This window comes from Hydractinia symbiolongicarpus, chromosome 4 (assembly GCF_029227915.1).
Source record: "Hydractinia symbiolongicarpus strain clone_291-10 chromosome 4, HSymV2.1, whole genome shotgun sequence".
Taxonomy (NCBI): Eukaryota; Metazoa; Cnidaria; class Hydrozoa; order Anthoathecata; family Hydractiniidae; genus Hydractinia; species Hydractinia symbiolongicarpus.
Genome location: NC_079878.1, coordinates 7,425,847 through 7,449,817, shown reverse-complemented (window position 1 = coordinate 7,449,817; position 23,971 = coordinate 7,425,847). Strand labels below are relative to the sequence as shown.

The 23,971-nt window shown below is 32.9% G+C and overlaps 4 protein-coding genes across 5 annotated transcripts in view; 2 read left to right on the top strand and 2 right to left on the bottom strand.

Annotated features, from left to right (window-relative positions):
• Nucleotides 1-16,227, bottom strand: part of LOC130641037 (transmembrane protein 50B-like) — a 28,648-nt gene extending 12,421 nt beyond the window's left edge. The window contains exon 1 of the mRNA XM_057447670.1: nt 16,033-16,227. Coding sequence (XP_057303653.1) covers nt 16,033-16,090 — 58 coding nt within the window. The 5' untranslated portion in view covers nt 16,091-16,227. The remainder of the gene's footprint in view (nt 1-16,032) is intronic.
• Nucleotides 1,219-7,499, top strand: LOC130641036 (uncharacterized). Of its 2 annotated transcripts, none has more exons than XM_057447667.1 (3): nt 1,219-1,376; nt 3,516-3,722; nt 6,111-7,499. In XM_057447667.1, exons 1-3 carry the CDS (start codon nt 1,325-1,327, stop codon nt 6,515-6,517), a joined length of 666 nt encoding a protein of 221 aa, XP_057303650.1. In that variant the 5' UTR covers nt 1,219-1,324; the 3' UTR covers nt 6,518-7,499. The 2 variants fall into 2 exon arrangements, with proteins under 2 accessions (XP_057303650.1, XP_057303651.1); XM_057447668.1 differs by lacking the exon at nt 1,219-1,376 and adding an exon at nt 2,745-2,898.
• Nucleotides 11,492-14,670, top strand: LOC130641034 (uncharacterized). The gene is made up of 2 exons (XM_057447664.1): nt 11,492-13,307; nt 13,647-14,670. The coding sequence occupies exons 1-2, from the start codon at nt 11,563-11,565 to the stop codon at nt 13,849-13,851; spliced, it is 1,950 nt and encodes a 649-aa protein (XP_057303647.1). The 5' UTR covers nt 11,492-11,562; the 3' UTR covers nt 13,852-14,670.
• On the bottom strand, nt 16,172-23,368 carry LOC130641035 (threonylcarbamoyladenosine tRNA methylthiotransferase-like). The gene is made up of 13 exons (XM_057447665.1): nt 23,037-23,368; nt 21,723-21,904; nt 20,860-20,908; nt 20,245-20,365; nt 19,825-19,928; nt 19,348-19,514; nt 18,737-18,882; nt 18,295-18,355; nt 17,896-18,015; nt 17,692-17,754; nt 17,087-17,170; nt 16,574-16,744; nt 16,172-16,365 (listed from the first exon to the last, which is right to left on the bottom strand). Exons 1-13 carry the CDS (start codon nt 23,323-23,325, stop codon nt 16,219-16,221), a joined length of 1,704 nt encoding a protein of 567 aa, XP_057303648.1. The 5' UTR covers nt 23,326-23,368; the 3' UTR covers nt 16,172-16,218.
• Nucleotides 23,369-23,971: the final 603 nt, after the last annotated feature.

The window sequence follows — 23,971 nt, the reverse complement described above, 5'->3', positions numbered from 1 at the left end:
TCAAAAAAGTTCTTTTAAGAACTTCGCTACCACCTAGTAAGTTTATTTTATTTTGGTGAAATGAATTTGAGTGTTTTTGTGGTAAATCTTTATTTTTCCAGGCATTGTTTGGGTTATGCAGGTTTGTTGGGGTAAATACCTGAATTTTTTTAAAACACTGAACTCGACCGAAAACGCCCGCACTTTTTACGGCGTATGCGGTTTATCGACATCCTTGTTGATTGATAGAAGAAATGAGAAACAGGGTCTTTGGTCAGCGCATTATGACGTTGGAAAATAAGTTTGATTTGGTTCTGTATAATACCCATTATGGAACAGCCTTGTCCATACCATAAAGAACAATTGCCATCATACCTCTTCCACACAAGAATTTGATCATAATTCTTACATACAAGAAATTTATTTTCTGGTTTATCTTGTCCAAAAGAAAACAAAGTATTTAAGAAAATCGTTTTAGGTAATTCTTAAGAATAATCAAAAGCTATTCAAATGGACATTGAAAAGTATAACTAATAGCTAATAAAAATTCCAAAACTTTTACTTCAAACCTGATGGATTTTGATATCGCATAACACACTCACAGGGTCACAGGGAGCCATTTTGAGAAATATCATGATTACAGGATTCCTTGATATTTAGGCTGCTAGCTATCCATAGTTAGGCAGCTATACCACCCATAAAATATAAATCGCCTAGAGCTGGCTATAGCCTACATTAGTCTAGAACATCAGGTCCTCGCTCCTAATGTCCTAAATTCAAAATGATGAAAAAATTTGTAACTGGCTAGATAAAGAAAATAAGATTGAGAAATTAAAAAAAACAACAACCAAACCAGCGTTCGTTTTAAGTTTTGCTGAGCTTTGATTTGATTTGACCACTTCAGTTTAAAAAATTTAGCGTTGTAAACAAAACATGAAAACAGATTTTTACGTAGCCCGATTTCCCGATTTCAATTCTTAAGAAAACGTTTTTGACTTTGTTCTCACGCATACACGCGTTACGGAGAGTGAAAAAAAGCTTCTACAAATTTTAAATGAGTTTGTAGCTTTCGCAAGTTATACTGCGACAACAGAAAACTCCCTTCTAATATATCCCGATCCGATAAAAAAAAATTAAAAAGCCCTGTGGACAAGGTTGCCATTTTCTGTCATTTTATCAATGAACTTCTAGTCCTGATTTTAAGAATATAATTTAATTATGATGTTGTGCATGCAAACTTTCTTTCCAATCTCGTCCCCGGAGGCACTTGCCATTTTAGAATCAAGGCCGACGGCGAAGAAAACTATCAATTTAGCGCTAGCAGCTTTGACATCTGGCAACAAACATGGGGACGAGGATGACTTTCTTTTCAGATGTTCTGATTAATGTGAAACAAGGTAAAAATACACTTGTCTAAACATCGCCTTGTCTGACTATGCATCGCATTAATTACCCAACCTCGGCTACAGAGTTTTTTTGTCTCTTCTCATCGCTGCGCTTATTGACGGTCGGAAAAAATATTTGCCTCACCGTCAAACATCGAAAAAAGACAACAGAGGTGCAACCTCCATCCGAAATTCTGAATCTCGGGCCGAGTTTGCGCGAGGAAACTGTGAGGGCACGGTAAATACAGCATAAAAAACGTATCTTCTGTTAATATCATGGCAGTTCAAGATCTGCACATTAAGAACAAAAAGGGTTTGTTTTCCACAACTTTTTCTACAAGTTTACGCCGTCATAGCAAACTGCCAAGTAAGGCGTATATCCACCACGTGAAATATTTTGCTCTATAAAAGATATTTATCATTTTAAGCAAGATCTTTTGTTTACCGTATCAATATCAGTTGTAATCGGCTCATATTTCATTTTTTGGTCAACTTTAGTCCCTAAAATCGAAATTTTGTTTACCTAAATATCATTTTTAGTGTGCATTCTAGTTTGATTAATAATTCGTTTGATTTGGACAAGGTGCAAAAATTTTCGTTGTAAAGCTACATAAGAGTTTAGAAACGGCTTGATTACGCTAGAAGCATTTCATCTGTTCATATAATCTTAAGCGAAACAATTAATTAAGAGAATACCGTTGTTTATATGATACAATATCTCAAACTTCTATAAAACATTATCTCTTGCATTTTTTCTAAGTGTATCGCTTGTAGAAAAAAAAGATGTTGCTTCAAATGTTCACTCTTCACACGAGCTCAAAGCGCAAGCGACCGTTGTGACCCGTTCACATTACGGTCTGAATAACCCAATGAGGTTTAAATAACCATAGCAAATCGTACTTATTAAAAAATAAAAACCTTTGAGCTCGTAAGCAGAAGCATAGTAAGGATAGAGTTACCTGGGTACCTGCCTTGTGATTACGAAGGGATGTTTTTTTTAAAACAATTTTGCACACGGTTTTAATTATGTGAAATCGCTTGGGTAATATAAACTGCAGGAAAAGAGAAGTCGAGAGATAAACAACAGTTTGATAAACGTGAATGTTTGATTTAACCAAAGCAGTATAATGAATTGTTATCATGAATTTTTCAGGATGTTTTTCGTTTTACTTTTCAACAAAAATCTTAATCTAGACATAAAAATATCAAAACAACGCCATCCGATATAAATGGGAAATTGCGTCACTCAATTTGCGGTCGTTTGAAACATTTTCATTTTCATTTAGTTGATTCAGTATTGAGTTTTGAAACAAGCGCTATAATTGGTCAGATTTTCAAACACGAGATACGTCAACGTATATTTTCAGTAAATAAATAAATAATAAAGCTACGTCTTCGAATTATTTGAAATTTGAATAAATGTATCGGTGTTATCGAAAACATATTTTTATAAATATTGGCAGATATCCATATCATTAAGGCAGTCTGAACAAACAGTGAAAAGATCAAGTTGATAAATCAAAGTCAAAAAGAGGTGAGAGTAAAAGAAATTGACCATACATTTTTTTTCCATATTATTCGTTGCAAAGTTTAGTCATAAAGTTGTTGCTTGATTTCTCAAAATACAGTGAACACAAAGTAACCTTGTATGTCCTTATGGGCGTTTATACACGTTATTACTATTTTTTTCTATGAGGTAAAAAAGTTTCAATTTTAAGCCGTTTTAAATTTTACAGCCCCTTGGCTGTCAGTCGCGAAAAATTAGTACACGCAAATTTATAAGTATTTAGCGCCTGCAAGATTTTGCACCCACGAAATGAATACATCAACGTTTCGATTGCTTTAAGAAGACGATTTTTTCAGTCAACAAGTAATCAGCTTTCTAAAATAGCCGTGATTTCTCGCTAAGGACAAAACCTAGAGAGGTCTCGTACTCAGCGAGGACTAGACCTATCTATGTTGAGTACCGGTAGGTAGCTCATATTTTTCTCTTTCTAACATGAGCACTTTTTATGAAAACATGGTCCTCAGGAAATATGGCGCTTCAACTGCAGGACTGTTCTAGCCCTTTTTACCCGGATATTTACAGACCTGTACTTTAGGATTTAATAAACCAAAATTTAAATGAAATTTATTTCAACCATTTTTTAGATCAACCAAAAATCATGAGATACGCTTTCACCGTCTTGTTCTTCTCCTCGGTTATTTATTCCGTGTACTCCATGTCACTTAAGGAGTACTGCAATGGTAAAGATAAATGTCCAGAATTCTCCGTGACAAAGGGTAGTGCAACAGAAGATTACGAAGAACGATGTTATGAGAAATCGACATGGATAACTGCTTCGTACAATAATCAAGGTAAATATTCCTCTGCTAGAGGTTTGTGAAAAAGAATCGCTTAAATCGAATGGTATTCATTTTTTTATTCATTTATTTTTAATGTTTTTTTTTTATAAAAGGGTCTATTTACCTTTGAAGTTTTTGTCGAAGTTTTGCTTCACTTGTAAAAGTTATGTTAGGACCAAGTCCTGATGATACCTGAAATTTTTGTAACAATCTAAAAAAAGATTTTTGAACGGATCATCAATACAAATAAATGCCCTCTTAGATTTACTGAAATTTTCAGAACCCGCGCAAGAGGACTAACACTTAAAATCAGTAGTAAAAAATCCGTCACTCAAATAGAGCTCATCAAATCCTACTTTTTTATAAAAACGAAAATATTGCATTAGAAATAAAGATTTTGTTTTAAGCCGCTTTTTATTATTCGTTTAAAATTTATACCTGTTTTATTTAGTCTACCATTGCCAACAATTTATATTTTAAAAATCAACACTTTAACCCTATTCGGTCCGGGGGGGGCGGATTCCGCCCCCCCTGACGGTTTTTTTTTAATAACTCCTGATTGATTTGTTATATGGCTATAATACTTACTGAGTTTTAACATTTATCTATTAGACACCTGCATGCTAATTTTTTAGGTCCCATACCTTTCAGAGGCTTTGATATTGGCCATTACTCGAAACTACCCCTAAAAATCTCTATGAAATCCTTATAATGGGGAAAACATAATAACTCCTGTTAGAATTATCCTTAGAACTTGAAACTTGCAACATAACTTTGTTTCATCAGGAAGAATCATTTTGAATAATTTGAACACGTGACTAATCCGATTTCCCGATTTTGTCGGATTTTACCCGAAAATCGGAAAAAAACGGATTTTCGGGCAATTTTTGGCAATTTTTCATCCGATCCATGTAAAAACCGGAAAATATGTTAAATAACTTTTATTTAGCTTTCAGAAACTTCAAACAGAATGTAAAAATTCGCTCTAGAACAAAAGTAATTATATTTTAAGCAGATAGTGGCATTTTTAACAATTTTCAAGCTTTTGATGACGTCACAGAAAATGTGCTGACGCAAGCAAATTTTTTTTGGCGTCATTTTGTTCCTTTTATGACGCACTATAAGTGTGCCAAGTTTGATTCAATTTGAACAACCCTATGAAAAGTTATTGAGGGGGGGCGGAATCCGCCCCCCCCGGTCATAGTATGTTCAAAAAACCCCGGACCGAATAGGGTTAAAAGACTGTTTATCCTAAGGCGCACAAACTATGTTCGCAATGTGTTATTTGCGTCACCGATCTTACCTCTTTGAACTTCGAAATCTTTACAAAATGCATACCGCAAAAAATATAAAACTTCCTGCGAAAGAAAATTATTTTCCTACATTTAACCACAGATTCGAACAACGGCAATATATTGTTGTCGTCTACATTGGAAGGTCATAGAAGCGATATTTATTCACAAAATCAAGAAAAATGCTTGCATTAATTTCCTTCTTATTGTTGCCAGTTTAAAAAATTCTGTGCATTATATAGCACGACCAGGGAGATGTTTATAATTCGAAAGTGATAACTTTAAGCTCGTTTTTTTTATTTTATGTCTCGTTTAGCCTAATCTCGAATTTCACATAATTACTTTTATATATAAATTTAATGTTGACAATCACACTGCTAAAAATTGTGTAATCTGGAAATCGTCTGAACAAATATTAAGATACTTAATGCTGCTGTGATGCTGGAAAGATCATTTCCGCCTGAAAACTAATAAATCACGTGCTAATGCCTGCTTTAGAGATGTTGAAAGTAAATCACATATTTGTCCTAAAGTCCTAAAAATTTATTGTTTCCAAAATTTTACATTCCAGCAATTTTTAACTGCGAGTCAAAAAATTAAGAAAACATTTAACTAAGATAATAATTCGAGATCAAATTTCAGTTGCTGATTATTTGCTCAAGGTATTGATAAATTACCATAAAATGCCATCAAGCATAAAAAAATCCACATGATGTTGAATCAATGAAGAGTTAGTAAATAATTATTACACAAAACCTTAAACAATAAGAATTAAAATGATATATAGAGGCATTTTTTTAATTCATAGAAAAAGTTACAGAATAAAAGAAATTTCGCGTGAATTAACTTTTGCCAATAAAAAGCGTATTTCAATATATTTCAAGGAAATAAATCTTTGCAATTAAGCCTTTTCAAAATTTTCGCGAGGTCTAATTTTTATGATTTAGGTCAAAAATCGCGAAATAGCGGAACTTTCTTCCTTTATATCTCAAGCAGTTTACAAACTCTCTTTTGTTTTTGTTTATTGGAGCAAAATAATATTGTGGTAGAATATGAATAGTATTCATCTAAATCTATTAAAAAATAATAAATAAAATATTTTTTATAGATGAAAAAACTCTCAAGACACTGTATTTGAACTTGAACCGATATATGGTGCGAATAAAAAGGCGCCGAAAAAACCCTGTCCTTCTCGTCATGCCAATGACAGAGAAACCAGGCTTTCAAAAATTATCAATGAATTATTTCATCTCAAATACACATAAAGATGTGATAAAGCCTGCCCCGATGAACAAAGATGTTGTCATCGATCAACGGCCAGTCTCGTGTTACTACGTTTACAAGGCTAAAGGAAAGAAGAAAAACTTGGAGGAGCAACTGAATGCGTTAAAGGAAGCTTTAAAGAAGGCTGACAAGTACACGAGCGATGTTAATTTCTACTACGTAAACACCTACAGCAAGAAAGTTGGCGCCAAATTGCACAAACTTATTGAAGTTATGTTGAAGAAGTACTAAAGTAGCATTAAATGAGTGACTTAATCATTATAATCGGTTTAAAATAATTTCCATTGTTGTAGCAGTTCATAACTTAGTTACCATTGCGTTCAGATGCGTCGTATGATATCATAATTTTTTAGTGCGAACAAAACAAAAAAAGCTTTGCGAACTGGGTTAAAATTTTTAGGTGAAATAAGATACAAGAAATGTATTTTGAGAACATAGCGACGGTTAGCACAATATTTTGTAAAGCTACGCGAAGTAGTTTAATGATAATGATGATATTTTATTTTATTTTGTCTGTGTTCATGTATACCAATATTCCAAATTTTAAAGAAGACGGCATACGTTTTCTTAATTACATGATCTTCAGGTTTGGCAAGAGTCCATTAAATTCTACACGTATTAATCTGTTTACTGAGAGCTGAAACCTTTAAGCAGACGATTTTTTACGTAATATTCACAAAGTTCAATTTCATTTGTCAACAACAACGATTGACTGCTTGATCAGACGACAAATTTTTAATAATCCAATTTTTGTGATTATATATTTGCAAAAATCACAGCTAAAACCTTTTACACGTGACGTGAAACCTACTTGTATCCCCCAATTAGGCTGGCTGCAAAAAAAAAAAAAAAATGGTTCACTCGAAATACTAAAAAGAAAAAACGGAAAAGGGAAAAGAGAGAAGAAAAGAACGAATTTGGAAATAAATTTGTGCAAAATTTGATTGGAGACAAATTGTATATAGTTTATTCAAGAGCACATTTTTTGTTTTGTTTTTTTGAATTTTTATGTAACGAATAATTATATGTAATAATTTATAAAGCTTTCTCAGTTTGAGAAATTTTGTAAGCATTTATTCTTGACCTCAGAGCTCTTTGGAGATAAATCTCGAGGCTTTAACCTCAAAGAGCTCTAAGGACGAGAACGATAAGACGTTTTTTAAAGCACGGAATATTTAAAAAATAAAATAAAAAAATTTATTTCTTTATAAAATCTTTTTAGGTTGCCACGATTTAATCTCGCGCGAGACAGAGTGGTTGTGTAAATTTTTAAACACATGATGTTAAAATTCTCAAGTGCCTCCATAACGAAATAGGTGTAAAATAGGTATAAAAAGTGAATTTGAATGTTAAGCGAGGTCGTTTAATTTGCTATATCAAATTTACGTCCCTGATCGAAGTCAGAGAGCCAGGAGACCCATCATATTTTTTCCCCAAAGAAATCGAAATAGTTAAGGTGAGAAAAATTACGCAGGATCTTAAACGATTTTTCTGCGGTCAGAATCAGACCGCACTTTTTGATTGGTTAACTCTATTATTATTTTCTTACGTGTTCAATATCGGAAAATTCTTTGTTTTAAGCGCGAATGGCCTCACTCACCTAAATAAATATGATTTTTTCTTGAATTATTTAAAAGAGTAAGACGTAACCACGCCGACCTTGTGCTGATTGGGTGATTGTAATGCGGGATTTGCTATGAGGTGAATTTGAATTTTAGGAATTTGCTCTGACATTTGTTTGCTTCTTAGCTTTCGTTTGAGAGAAACTGAATTTGATATCCTCGAAGAAAGCTTAGTTACCTAGGCTATAAATCAAATGGTGAAGGTAATAACACTCTCCACCATATGTCTGGCCGATTCTGAATCGCTTTTATATTCTTTATGTTCTTTTCATCGCAATTTCTTACAGATATTTATATGACAAAAATGGAGATATATAGTGCAGTTGCTTTACAGCCTAAATTTTACAAAGCTATGTTGATGATATTATAAATCGCAGAGAAAAACGCAAATTAGACTTGTTGTTTGATAATATCAACAAAAATCATAAGAATGTGACATTTACATACAAAGTTCATCTCAGTAAATTTCTTCATACCAAGCTCATCAACCAAAAGTGGTTCCTACATAACAGAAGTTTATAGAAGACCAACCAAACTACCTGTTCATTGGTCTGCACAAATACCTAAGAGATTTAAAGTTATTGTCATAAATGGAGAGCTTAACCGAGCTGTTCGCATGTCATCACATTTCAGCAAATAGAAAACCTTGATCAAATAGAAGTTATAACACTGGCTATCCAATATCGTTTGTTAAAAGTGATATACGACATCATTACCCGGGTAAAAGGGCGGCACCGATATTTTCGAAAATCGTGCAATGTGATTGGTTAGAACTTACGTCATAGCGGGTAATATTCCACGGTATTGCACGCTACCATAGCAACCGTGTTTAAAGTTTAAATATGGTAGCATTAAATGTAAAATAAACACGGAAAAAAGTAAACAAAACGCGAAACAGAAGTGAAACAGATTTTATTTCGGGCAATACCTTCAAATATTGACCTTTTCCGGTATTGCCCTCATTAACAGTTATTATAGGGTTATTAACGAGTAACAGGTATGGCGTTGCAATTAAGTGGATTACAAAAAAGACTCTTCATCCTAAAGGATAAAAACTCGGACCCATCGTGTAAGCTGTATGAGGGAGAATGTACGTGTGGATTCATTTATATCGGTGAGACAATAAGAATGTTGAAGTACGATGGAGAGAACATGGAAATATCAAAATTTCTTTTCATAAAGAAACTAGTTCTTTAACCCTATTCGTTCCAGGGGTTTTAGAACATATTATGACGGGGGATGTGGAGGGGGAGCGGATTCCGCCCCACCTAATAACTTTTTATAGGCTTGTCCAAATTGAATCAAACTTGGCACACTTATAGTCCAACACAATAGGAAAAAAATAGCGTCAATAAATTTTTGCTTACGTCAGCACTTTTCTTATGACGTAATCGGAAGCTAAAAAATTGTGCTAAATATCACTGTCTGCTTAAAGTTCAATATTTAACATATTCTTATGATGATCCCAAAGACTTTCATTGGCAAAAAGTTATTTTCCTTCATTTCCCATTTCTACTTAAATTCTTTTCAATTTGTATAATCTGGCATTGCTCCCGTTTAATTACGTTACCAAGAGTAGAGTATAAATAGAAGGAATTTAACAAATTGAATTTAAAATTGATAAAAAAACATTTAGCCACAGGACATTCTACTCCACGAAGCAAAAACATTTGCATAAATTATTCTCAAAAGATCTATAATTAAGATTTGTGACATTGCATTTATGATATTATAATACTTGTTTTTAAGATTTTTGATTCTGCTTATGTCAAATAGTTGAAAACTGAAAAAAAAACTACTTAAAAAGTTTAATATTTAGTGGATCATGCATTTTGGTGGTTTCATCCGTGTGTGACATTTAACCAAATCTTTACAGATATAAATAACTCTAAACAGCAATAATGACCTTCGAGCAGACATTATGATGAGAGAAGCAGGGGCAACAAGGAGACTTTTTTTAGGTGACAGTATTTTATTCTTTCCCTCCTAGTTGCTAAAACCAAGTCCCTTCAACCCACAATGCAATTAATGGAAGAAGAAAAAAATTGGAAATATAACAGGAGAATGATCGGAGATGAACACGGTTCTTTTACCCCGATTGTTTCTACATTCAACCGTGGTATCAGTAATGGGTGATTTTACATTCGATATTATTATCAAAAACCATAGCACTGGGTTCTCAGAAGCATTTAGATAAAACCAAAAATATAGTTTAGATTTCTCGCTCGCCGGTTGAGTCGCTGATGCTGGAGTGATGATGGTATATCTACTATGATTAATACTAAGAGACGAGGATAAACATTGTTTTCAGAACATTAACTTTTACTTCATTTTATTGTAATTTTGTATTTTCATCTTTTTAAATCTATTTTGATTCTGTCTAAAATAAACAAATGCACGTAAATGCACGTAGGCTTGACGCTATGATTTTTGTCAAGTCAAAGCTTACTTTTCTGCCAAATTTCTTTTCTTGTGCAATCACGGGCGGCACAGAGAATATGTTTTCCAGTAATGTTTCTCCTTAGCAACATTTCTCAATTTTTATCCCGCAATCATAAATTCCAAATTCCATTTACTTACTGCAAGTCAGTAGAAAACGATTTCCCAGCCTTATTTGAGTAGAATTGGAAGAAAACTTCTGAATTGCAGCTCGCCGAAGCTCGCCGAATTTATCAAACAGACCGGCTACCGAGAAGCAATAAAAATAGAAAGAGTAAATTATTCCCAAGCACCCATCTTTTAATGTCACTCTTTCTGTGAATTTCACTTCAACGAGATTCTCCTGGATGTTGTTGAGAGGGTCCAAAGTCCACATCTCGGCAAGATTCGTATTGACGTGACAAATTCTTTTGTTTTAAGAGGATCCAAAAGTCCACACTACGGCGGTTGCCGAAGTGGACTGATTTTACGTCAGAGAATAAAGGAGTTGAGAGCAACAAAGTCAGCGATATGTAGCAATATGTAGTTCGACTACCGTGAAAACCATAGTATCTCGATAAAGCACATCAAAGGAGAGTCAAGCCTCAATATAATACTGAGTGGAGATAAAACTAAAAACTCGGGTCTTGAGCCTAAAGGAACAGTTTTAGATACACAGGATTTTTGCAGGCGCAAATTCTTATGAGACAAGTGACGAAGTGGCCGAAGTCTGAACCCACCCCTATAGAGAACAGTTAAGAATTCGTTTCCACCAGGAGTTTCCAATACACAAACAGGAAAAAAACAGTTTTTTGTTGCTGCAGCACTAGGATTAACGTTTGCCAGGCAACCATAGCACTTGCAGAGTTATGTCGTAATTAATATGGTATTTATAATAGAGCTGAATTTATACCACTAGAAAAAACTCCGGGACACTTTTTACCGGCAAAAAAATTGTATTATACGTCAAAAAACTGCTTTTGTTATATGTTACCTCTCCGCCGTACTTCTTTTTGTAAGGATTAAATAAACCACATTGCAACAACTTAAAATATAACGGACAACTATTGGTACGTATCAGTTCTCTTTAAAGCTCTGTCACGGAGTTCCCTTTAAAGCTTTGTCACGGAGAGTCAATATTAAATCATTGTTGGAATATGTGACAGCAGGCCTTTTATCGTCAGAGTTTGTTGTGAAAGTCGCTGTACAAAAAGATCCTGCACGGAAATTTTTGTAATGGGAAACCTGTTTCGCAAGCAATCACCACTTCCAAATTATGAGAAACCATATGTAAAAAGTGTGAGTAGAGGTAAAGACATTAATGACGTAACAATTGAACAAAGGACATACACGCGTAGTATCAACCAAAGTATTAACTGGAATGCTGCAACAAACAATGCCAACACTGCCATTTTTAACAAGCTTGTAAACCAGAACTTAGTTGCAAGAAAGGGTGTGGAGAACAAAGACTCTACTGAGAGAAATTTATTTACAAATTTCAAAGACCCAACACCTTTAACGTTATCAAAACAAAGTGATAGTGTACTTAATTCAACAAAGTTTTCAAAAAGGGTAACAGAAACAAACAAGCCAAATGTTAGTACGTGGTCATCTTCACGCCAACAAGCTAATTCCTATTCTGATATTGTGCAGACTGACGCACTTTTCACGAGTTTAGCAATCCCTCAGTCAGGGGTTTATGTAAAAGACATAAAGTTGAACGGAAAAGAAAATGAGCCAATGAAAACGCAATCAAACAATGTATCAAACGCAACGAAGAAAGCTTCTATCGAAAATCTCAAAATTACGCCAAATCTCAGAACTTATAATTGTAATCGCATCGGATATTCGCCCCCAACGCTTCTTAGTAAAAGCGGACTTATTGCAAAAATAACAACGGAAGAAAACACAAAAGTCAATCAACACCATATCAAACAACATGGACCTTCCACTCTAAAGCATCGTGAAACAATTGCAAAACGTCCGCAAGCTACCTATCTTCCATTACCATCAGCGAAGTTACGTGATCAGGAAATAACCATACCTGAGAAATACGACATAGATTTTGATTATTTTGGATATGAGGACGACACAAAATATGATTTGTATTGCCACTTAACTAATGAACTTGAAGAATATGATGAAAACATGTGCAAACTTGTAAAAAACCCATTAAGTTTGCGTGTTCGTGATTGTACTATAGGTTCACTTATAGGTTCGTCTCATACTTGCGTGAAGTACATTGAACGAGTTATAGACATGAAAATTGAGGATCACTATTTTACAACGGACGATGTTAAAAAAGAAGTAGTTATAACACTTCCTGAAGAATGCACGTTAAGCAAAGCCAAAAAAATCAAAGAAATGTATACAAATTTACTTAAAGCCCGATTTTATCGACAGAAAGCACGTTTTTACAATGATAGGAGAACTCACTATTTGGAAACTGCATTGAATATTGAGTTGGAATGTGGTAAATATTCAGATGATGAACGTTGCTGTAATAGGATTAAATTTGCGTACGGCGACAAGTCTAATGAGTGTAACGAGCTGGCAGCAAAGAATTTTTTTATGTTCTGCAATGAAGGAAGAGAGATTGGTCAAATAGACTTGCATTACCTACTAACAGGGGATGAAAGCGAAAAAGCGAGAAAAAAGAGGTTGGAAAGAAACCGAAAGTATAAAAAATATTTTACTGCATGGAAAGGACAAGGGGAAGCTGAATCACGACTGCGAGAGAGGTTAATGACGTTGCAAAAGATGTCGGAAACAGCAAGACCAAACACATTGGAAATCATTGTTGGTGCCGGAAACAACTCGGAAGGTCGTCAGCAAAAATTAAGACCTGTTATAGAAAAATATTTAAAATCAAGAGGAAAATCATTTATAGCAGTAAATAAAGGCTCACTTTTGATTGTAATAAAACAGTACGACGGCCCGCAACCATGTTCTGCTTTTTATTACTGCGTAAAATGTAATAGGTGAGTAAGCATCAGAATGAGAAAAGAGCCCTGGGGACGAGGTTGAGTAAGTATGTAACAACCTTTACTCCAGCTCCTTTGGGACCATGTTTAAAACAGTTTTTTTAATTGTATTTCAAAAAGAAGGTACCAACCCCATCATCATATTTACAAAATTATTTAGCAAAATTATTTTTGAATTGATGATGACAGAATCTAGTCTGAAATTTAACATCGAGAAGTATTTTCTAGTAAGTTACCCATCTTCAACATAGACCACGCCTGGATGAACAGTTATTGTTGCGTAAATCTATTAATTCCGAATAACTTAACTTTATGTATTCCGTTATTTTTGTATAGGTCATGGAACTCAGAAATAAGTTGGGTGGATAGTTATCAACTTTGTTACAAATGTGAGTCTAAATGCCATTCTTTCAAACATCAAAGAAAGAGTGACACGCCTCACACGAGAAGAAACAACGAATATGATTTATACAGAAAGCACACAGAAGTATGCGGCAAGTGTTTAAATTTGGGAAGAGATTGTAGAATAAATGGAGATTGATTGGAATCGCATTGCCATCGTTTTAGAAATATTCTATGGTCACACACGCATGCACATGTACAAAAACAATAGATTTGATGAATGGGTTATGATTAACAAAATTTGAAAAAACTAATTTTATATTGTGATATTTAGACAGTTAGCTGCACCAATTTTATTCCCCCGGTCGGCAAATGTCACTAACACTTTACACCAATTACAGGCCCGTATTTTATAGGGTAACCATTATGAGTTGAGGGAAAACACGCCGTTTACGCAGTCACTTCTTCATTAGGGCTGAATTTTTTGTAGAATCTTTGTTTTCTAACTTTAAACCTGACATATTGCGTAGTTTAAGGTGAGTTTTTTATAGTTTAGCTTTACTTTAATTCAGATATTTGTAGTTCTTGTTTAATATCGTAACTTCTTCTGTGACCGTGAAATGTCTGTGTTTTCCCTTCACCAACAGTTATACCCCGCGGCGTTCTGACTGGGAGAATAGGCAAGACACCTTCTCTTCTAGTTCGGGAACTGCAACTGGCTTAGAGTATTATTTTTTTTAATTTCAATAGTTGTAGCAGAGTCGCTTGTAGTCATTTTTGGATATCTAAAAATTCAACGAGAACAAACATAAGCTACACTCCGGTTAGTTTTTATGAGAAAAACTAACGCTTGTTGTATGAAAAAAACTAGAAAGAAAGAAGTTTTTTAATAAGAGAAGGATTCTCAAGGGGTTCTTGCATTTAAAATGGTATTTTTGTATGTTATAAATAAGAAAAAGTTGTTTATCAAGTTTTTGAATTTTATTTTATATAAAACCTATTTTTGTTCTAAGTATTTATTTAGCTTCAAAGATTTCCATCTAACCTTATGACATTATCCATTGATGATGTTGTAGCTACCTTATTAAGCATAAATTAATACTTAAAATTTCTTGCAAACTAACATAATATAAAAAAATTTTAAGCGGTGTTCAATTTACTTTTAAAAATATCTGGACACATCGTAATGCTTAAATGCCCCCTTCTTTTAAACACCCCCTCGAATAGACGCCCCCTTTTTCCAGTCATTTTTTAAATAAACGCCCCCTCAAAGAGACGCCCTCCCTCATAAGGGGGCGTTTATTCGAGGCAATAGTAAAAGTATATGAAAAAATCATTTTTCCTTTCATTTTATTCCCTGGGTCTTGATTGATAAAATGAGAGCATAAACTTGAAATCTCAATAGGTATCCTTAAAAACTGCAAAAGAGACGAAGTGTAAAAAATTTAATAAGCGCCCACCCCCACCCCCCCTTCAAATGACGCCTCTTAAAAATGTCAAAATATTTAATAAACGCCGCGGGCGTTTATTCGAAGCATTACGGTACGCAAAGTTTTGTAGTTTAAGAATGATGTCATTTTTAATTATAAGTGAAATGTAATGCAGCATTTTTAAAAATTAATTATGTTCCTGGATTTTAAATATTTTAATCTCGAATAAATTGAGAAAGAAAAAAGATTTCCAATATGTCCAAAAGATAAGCAACTTTCTACTTTTCACAACATATAAATATCCTTTTCAATGCAGGAACCCCTTTAAAAATGTTCATCATGTACAACCTCATTCCCAGAGTTTTTTAGATTTATATTGGGAACCTAAAAAGCCCTGGGACGACGTTGCATGATGTATATTGCTTAACTTACACAATCTCAATATCTATTTCGAATACGATTTTAAGTGGAGCTTTCACAATGTAAAAATCAAAATCTTGGAATATTAAAATCTAAGAAGAACGACTGTTTCAATGTTTTTTTTTACAGTGTGCCATTGATATAAATGATTTGTTGAGGTTTTTGTGTTCTTGCATTAAGTGGTTTTGCGCATGTCGATTTGCTCTGAAGTCATTATTTTTCATTAACATGGAAAAAATATACAATGGAGTAAATTTGCTACGGTTAAAACGCAGAAATTTATTTTGTCAAATTTATGATTTTTCGGTCTGATATCAACACCAGTTAGTCCTTTCAAAAAAAGTTAAAAAACAAACAAAAACTAAACATAGCATGGGATATATTCTTCAAATTATATAAATATAAATATATAACATTTTTGATATTAAAAGATTATAACTTGTACAGGATAAGGTTAAAAATGTCTAAATGACGATCTTGTTTTGTAGCGGTTTATTACATTAAATTCAAGAAAAAAAATATTAACTCACGGAATTTTGAGTCACAAACTTGCGCATAAAGTTGAACTCGTTCATAAACAAAAAGCATGAAATGAGTGGTTTCAAAAGATTCGTATCAATATCTGGCGAATTGTTGTCACTAACACGAAAATACACATAAACCTTGATATTTACGTCATGTCGCTTTTATACGAAAATACACATAAACCTTCATTTTTACGTCATGTTGCTTTTACTAATCATAAAAAACAACCGGCATATATCAAGCACAATAGCTACAATCAGTACAAATAAACCCATGTGAAGAATTGTCTTCCATACCGAGTTTGGTAACGGCTGTGACACGTCCAACACTACCTCTTTCTAAAAAATAAAATAAAGTTGAGGGAGTAAGGAAAACCTGTAAAATGGAGTGTACAGCACATTTTTTTAGACATCGTTTTATTCTAAAAACTCTTTTGGTCCCAGTCGAAGGTGTCTTAACATAAAAGAGATCGTTTTTTTAATCTACAGTCACACCCTAAAAATCACAAGAGCTGATGGGTAAAAAAAAATAAACTCAATTACTTACTGTTATCTCTGGGGCGCCACTAACCACACCCTTAGGTAGGGGTTCACTTAACCCAGGAGATATTACTTCGGAATTTTCAACGAGTCTACCTTTAACGAAGTGTTTGCCAGTTTCGTATATTTCAACTTCTACCATCTTTCCCATTAAACCATTGTCTCCTTTTATTAACACCTGCACATAATATTAATCAAATATTTTAGACACTAATCAACTATTGTATTAATTTTACATATAACTTTTGCATACCTTATCTAATAGGCCAAATATTTCTCGACAACATGACGAATCTATTGTATACGCTATTTTCATATTACAGACAAGAGACTGAGCTTGTCAATTCGACATAGCATTATATGATCACGTTTAAATTTAAAATCTTAGTAAGTTTTGTCCAATGGCGCCGTAGATTCCCATAACTGAACTCCGATCCAAGTGTGAATAGGGCAAGAATACTATTCAAAAAGTTGAAATAAAAACACAATGAGGGAAAGTGAAACATATTTGGGCACCTACTTGATCGTATGATTTGTTGTGCCCAACGAAATGTATTTTATCCTTCGCTTCTTCTGTGATCAATATCATTTGTTTTTCACCAAGCTAAAGAACATAAAAAAAACCTTAAAAAAAAAAAAAATATATATATCACTGTGCATAAATGAAGAAAGGAAAAACTTTTCAGAGAATTTCGCGTTTTACATGAAGTTACAAAAAATAAAGTAGCAAGAATATAAGATGAAATACAAGATGAAATTGAACAAAAAATTAAGAATATCCGCGTCTATGGTTTAATGAAAAGATAGCATAAGTGAAAATATATGAAACAGGCAAACACTTCGTGACTCATTTGCGTTTTAATAACAAAGTTTCTATCTCCATAACATTGCAAATTTTACCTTTGACTTAAAGAAATATATTTGTTAACTCATATAAACTTGTATCTTATCAGCAGTCTGTTTTAATAACAGCACCCTAGGGTGATTTTTACACCAGTTCACATTCTCAAAAATTCTTAACTGGGCTAAGAATATAGCAGGATGATTTTTGTAAAAAAGTTAAGAATATTCATTTTCAAACGAAAAACACTATTCTTATAAAACCAAAAACGTGTATTTTATTACCTCGTGTTCATAGGGAAAGTACGATTGAAAAATGGCTGATACTTGCTTCGTTCTATCTTTAACCTATACAAAAAATCAGTTAACAATTTAATACATCACTAACCAAATTTCAGTAGGTTTAAGATTCCAAACATTAAAAATGATATACAAAATACATTGCATCAGTTAAATAAAATGGTCGAGAGGTAATCACTAAATGCAAACCTCGTCTGTTGGTACCCTTTTCATTTTTGCAGCAGGTGTACCAGGTCTTGGAAAAAATTGGTTGATAAATAAACTCGGAAATTGATACTCCCTAACTAAATCACAACTTTTTTCAAAATCCTAAAAAAAGAGAATGATTCATTAAATCTTATTTGTTCGATCTTGATTAAGTTCATTCATTAAGTAATTCATTCATTTTCCATTTATTGTGAAGTAGGTTTGTAAGTTGGAAGAAAACCAGCTTTGGTACATCAATGAAACTAAAGACTGCCATTTTATCATCACAAACACAAATTAATAGGAACTTTTATATCAAATTTCACATGGGGTGAATTTCACATGGGGTGTCAATGTCATCTCACAAAATCAAAAACTGATAAAATCAGAATAAATTTAAACCTCAGGTGTCTCAGTGGGAAAGCCACATATCAGATCAGTTGCCACGGTAAGTCTTGGTACCCTGAAATGAGTTGACATAACACACTATATACATGATGACAAACTCATGAAAAATCAATCACAAGGATTTTTTAAATTGTTATTACCTACACAGCAACCCTTATAATTTTAGCCTTTACATGTACCGTGTAAAAGGTCCAGAGGCTAAGGAGATTATGAAAGATACTCACAAATTCTAAGAGCTGTGCTAACATTAAGATAAAGTGATAATGCATTCATGGGCGATAATGGAGTGAAATGGGAGCTTTAAATTATTTCTAGTTTTTCTAAGAAATAACGCAAACCTTAATGTTAGAAGTTCCACCTACAAAAATACACCTGTCATTAGCTAATGTCTAGAATGGCCAAGATGGAATTTCATTCCAACACACACAAATCTTACTTCTCTTTGAGGAAGTCAACAGTATGTTTAAAATCTTCTATGGTGTATTCTCGTTTCATGTCATTTAAAACTTCATTGGACGCTGACTGCACAGGTATATGCAGGAAAGAATACACTCGAGGATGGTTCAATATTTTTGCCATGTCCTAAAGAAAAGGTTCACCCTTGATAATATTTAAAAATGCCATTTTTAATATGAAATTTATAGCACATTGTTTTTCAAAGGCAAACTAATGTTGCTTAATCATCCTAAAGATTTGATTGTTCGTTTACTCCACCAGCATATCATGTTTGTGCTTTTGAGAAATAAGTTGCAGATAGTGAAACTGCTATAATATAAAACTACATGTAGCAACCAATGGTGATAAGAATAAACATGCAAAAATAAAAAATGCAATTTCTTGCTTAACGGAATTCATGTCATGATGGAATTTCATTCCAACACACCACAAATCCATACACCACAAATCTACACAAGGTCAATATTTCAGATCAGCACACATGCATAAAACTTTCACTGGGCAAAAGCACGGCTAGTATATAATAATGTGATTGTATAGAGAGATTTCTGCTTACATATGCAAACTTGATAGGAAAAATTACATATTTACCTTGAGGTATTCTTGAATATAAGGAGGATTCGTCATCCCTACTCTCATCATACAACCAACAGGTATTACTTCAACAAGTTGATATAACAACTCAGGTAGAGTTACACCAATATCTTTACCATATGCACCTGTGTCTTCACTTGTCAACCATATTTCAACCACACCCTCTAAGAAATCAACAAATTGCAAATTCAACAGTTAATAGTAGAAATGCTGGCCCAATACAAACATATTAAAAATGTCGGATCATCTTTTTGATAGCGTCTGAACCAGTTTCTATACTTTAAATGCATATTGTCATTATTATGTATTGTTCTATTATGTGAAAATTACAACAGTTGCATTGGCCTTCGATGAATGCCTAAGTGAACTAAAAAGGTTGTGAATTTTACATAAATTTTAATAGTATGAAACAAATGATCCAAAATTATTAACTAAGTGACCAAAAAATTAATCATAGAAAAAAAAAGATTTTACCCTGAAAAGACTGTTTTGCTCGTGCAATAATTTCTTCGGGTGGATAAGATCCCAGTTCACCACGGGCATGTTTTGTTTTACAATATGTACACTGGTTTAAACAACTATAAAATGAAAATAATAAAAATAAATAAACAACTATAAAATAAAAATATTAAAGATAAATAAAGATAAAAATTCTAACCACTACTTAACAAATATATTACTCCAAAACTTATGACAGAGCCATTAGTTTAGTAAGCAAGTCAGATCAAATGATTGACAAATAGAGAATTGAATGTAATCCTAGCTTAGTTAACTAAGCTTTCTTCTGAAGTCAAAACCTAGATGAAAACCTTTTTTAGGGAAAACTGAGCATAGTATCTAATGTCAGCATGGGATAACTTGCAGAAAAAATATTTTCTGGTTTTAATTGCTTACCCTGTATTTATAGCAATGATTTCTATTAAGGGATTTTTACGAACTTTGGGTAAATTTAGATTTGCACCACCAATTTTACGACCACCTTGTTTCTTTTGACCAAGAAGTCGAACAGTATGTCCTAAAACAGCAAAAATTTGTAACAACTGTATAATAAAATCGGTTGCTTGCACCACATTCCAATATTAAATCCTGACCTTCTTTCCCCCCCACCCCTTGTTAATCAATTTCACTTTAAGCATGACAGCCTCAAATGGAATTAGGCGGCGTACTTGAGTGTACTAAGTGTACTAAAAGACAGATTATAAGACAAGGTTTTTAACGGTTGACACACATTCTCACTCTGCTTATTTAGAAAAAAATGTTAATGTCTAGAGCTTTTACTTCATTTAGCTTTTCAATATTATTACATGATCAACCTCAAATTAATTTTTATATATCATACAAATTTTTTCTGCATCCTGATTTCATTCTTACTTTACAGTTTGTGGTTGTAACAACTAAGCATATTTTAAAGTACAAAAACTTTGCATGTTTAAAGAAATTATGTATATACATCAGAATTTTAAAAATGTGAACTGTAACTTGTGAAAAGTGGATATGCGAAAATCATACCTTTCAAAGTTTCTTCAACTACTTCAACAACACGGTCAATTTGCTGGACCTATGTATGTAATAAAATAGGCATATTATTATGTATTAATAATTAGTTAAAAGTTTTTTTTAAAAAATAAAAACATTTTTATTTCAAAAAGAAAAGAAAATGATATAGATCCAACCATGGCTAGATCTAGCATTATTCCAACTAGTTTAGAAGGTGAAGAGTCTAGAAATACTTTGGGCATAAGGTTACAACAATTAATAAACTGTGATGCAAAATGTTTTTTACAATAATTTTTTTTATACAAGGGCAACCATGGGTTGTCTACAAAAACCGAAACAAAACTACAGTAACAGCCTCAAATTTAAGTTTATCAATTACACTCAAAAATAGCAAGCAACAATAGCTTAAAATTAAGATAAGGCAATCCACTGTTTATTCATCGTCACACAGAAATGTGGGATCGTGTGATTATGTGAATATTTTGCAAAAGAATTGTGTTTCTTATATACCTTTCTTTTTCACGTCTTACCATTCATGAAAAATATACTGGTGGTTTATAAGGGTTCTTGACTCAACTAAATCACTATTGACAGCCAAATTATGGCCTCTGGATTGCACGTAGTAAAATCTTGTTAATAATCTTATCACTTAAATAATTTTAATGTATTTTAATGTATTTTATCCAAGCAAAATACGGTGATATCACTGGCAAGATCCAAAACGCAGCACTTTATAATGAACAAAATTACAAATATGTCCATAAAAACAATTTTTTTATTAGTTCTTTCCATCATTTGATACATAACTTTTTTAAATCAATTAGTTTTTTTACTGAGAGGCTAAAAACAGTTGAAGATTTTAAAGAGAACCTTACCCCAATGACACTTAATCCTTTAATATATTCTCCCCGAGGTTGGCCCTGAGGTACACAACCTGCTACAACAACATATTTGCCAAGCTGATGCGCTTTTTTTATGTCATTTTTGAACCCATCTTCAGCTGGATTCTTTACTGTACAACTGTTTAGTAGCCACAAATCTGCATGCAACGAATCAGCTAAAGAGTAATGTCAGTATTTTACAATAGCTTTGCACTAAACATTGACATAATGCTGAAAAAATTACATTGAAGATGACAAACAAAGATTAAAAACACAAAATAATATGGATATGCTATTGTAGCACAAGCAAACATGTTTCGAAAGTTAACCAATGTAGCAAAGAAACCTAAAAGCCAAAACAAAACTGGTGTTGTTAATTCTGTTTGGAACTGTGATTGTTTAAAATTAATTTATTTGCCATGCTTTAAAATAAATATCCTTCGCAGAATAAAATAATACTTCACTGTTATAAAAGTACTTTAACGCATGAAAAAGATACATGTATTAAAATTTATTATGAAATTTTTCTTTTGCTATTTTACCGCTGGAAAATTTGATGATTTTTTGGATAAAATTGTGAGCGAAGTAAAACGTGTATTATTGACTTTAAGATCCTAAACAATGTCACCAATTTAACGTGTCTAACATTGGATGTATCCTACAAGGTTTATATGACAGACATGTAGTTAGAGTCAGTATCGATGCTACATGCTAACACTTCAAGCTCTGCCATATTTTGTTGGATTGCGATCAAACTAGCGGCCCCATTTGGTACTTTGCCACAGGAAGGTTGACACCCTGAGGGGCCAGCACAATGGTAAACCAGTCTGTGTAAAGCATGAAAGTTATTAAAATTGCCAGAACATGGGAGAGATTCAACCACCGTCTCTCCTTACAGACAAACTACAGTATTTTATTCAAGCTTATTGTGATTTCTTATACACCCCATTAAATAAGAAAACCTTTTTTCAACCACTTTTCAATAATTTAACAGTATACTGGCATCTAAAACCCTCTGGATACGCCACTGCCTTGTCCTCAAAATTCTGTTGACCTATAATGTAGGCCATGTGATGTCACACATCAACAAAATATGTACGAACTAAGTTGACATTTCTTGATAATGGCAGCAACCGTTAATGAAATAACCATTTTAGGGGGACAAAATTTGGACATATATAAATAGAAAAAATTAAAAGACTTTATGCCATTTTGTTTTTGTGATATGCAAGAAAGTTTTTACTTCAAAACACATATCTATGTAATTTTTTTGTTATAGCTCTCCTTTAAATCATAATGTATACATACTGGTTGTAACATTATATCCATAAGAAGCCAGTTGTCCAGCCATATATTCTGAGTCACTGTTGTTGTGAGTACAACCCCATGTTTTGATATATATTGTTTGTGTCCCTGGAATAATGCTATCTGCGTGCGGTTTCTCATCATTTCCATTTACAACATCCATGCGGCGAACATACGAAGTAACATGAGAACGATTGTTCATTCGGTCAGCAGGTGTTAAATCATCCTGCTGGAATATATCCTCAATATCTTCCAAATCTTGATCACACGATGACGTTATTGGTACTGGCATGATAACTATTTCTTTCTTTGTCCTCTTTGTTAAATATAAACATAAGAATTTTATATTGCAACTTGAAGAGTTATAAAATATCAATATGACCCAGAAATATTTTACAATAATATTAAAACAAATGAAAGCTTGGAAAATATAGTACAAACATGTTTCGTAAAAAAAAACTATATATATATCCCTTGAGACACGAAATTAAGGATCAAGGAATTAACACGTATGCCACTTATGTAAAAGAATTTAATTAATTCAATTTAGCGTAAATTAACTGACTTACAAAAAGCAACGCGAGTCAGGAAATATACATTTATATTATCATTATTTTGAGAATGGGTTCATTGACAACAAGTTTTTCTTAATTTCTTTAAAGGGAACCTGAGGTATAAAATGATGTTAGACTTACATTATAGAGCCTAACAAGTTAGTTAACAAGTCTTTTTAAATTTTTTAAAAAGTTCTTTCCGTTCTTGAGATAATCACATATAAAAAATTTCAGAGTTAATTATGCTGCATCAATTATGATTTCATATTTATGCAATAGCAATTTTGGACATTTTCTATCATCAGTAATTTTAGGCCTTGTTCAGGTATGTGCATTCAAACTTTATCAATGCATAGATATTACAAAGGTGAATTGATTAACATT

What these genes read in the sequence shown, in the direction of transcription:
- LOC130641035 (XM_057447665.1), bottom strand. Translation starts at nt 23,325, where the DNA reads ATGCCAGTACCAATAACGTCATCGTGTGATCAAGATTTGGAAGATATT. An exon ending in ATCATTGCTATAAATACAGG is followed by an intron (nt 19,929 to 20,244) that starts GTAAGCAATTAA and finishes TTCATTTTATAG; the next exon opens with TTGTTTAAACCAGTGTACAT. An exon ending in GTTGACTTCCTCAAAGAGAA is followed by an intron (nt 18,356 to 18,736) that starts GTAAGATTTGTG and finishes AACTCATTTCAG; the next exon opens with GGTACCAAGACTTACCGTGG.
- LOC130641034 (XM_057447664.1), top strand. Translation starts at nt 11,563, where the DNA reads ATGGGAAACCTGTTTCGCAAGCAATCACCACTTCCAAATTATGAGAAA. An exon ending in TACTGCGTAAAATGTAATAG is followed by an intron (nt 13,308 to 13,646) that starts GTGAGTAAGCAT and finishes ATTTTTGTATAG; the next exon opens with GTCATGGAACTCAGAAATAA.
- LOC130641036 (XM_057447667.1), top strand. Translation starts at nt 1,325, where the DNA reads ATGGGGACGAGGATGACTTTCTTTTCAGATGTTCTGATTAATGTGAAA. An exon ending in TCTGATTAATGTGAAACAAG is followed by an intron (nt 1,377 to 3,515) that starts GTAAAAATACAC and finishes ACCATTTTTTAG; the next exon opens with ATCAACCAAAAATCATGAGA. An exon ending in TGCTTCGTACAATAATCAAG is followed by an intron (nt 3,723 to 6,110) that starts GTAAATATTCCT and finishes TATTTTTTATAG; the next exon opens with ATGAAAAAACTCTCAAGACA.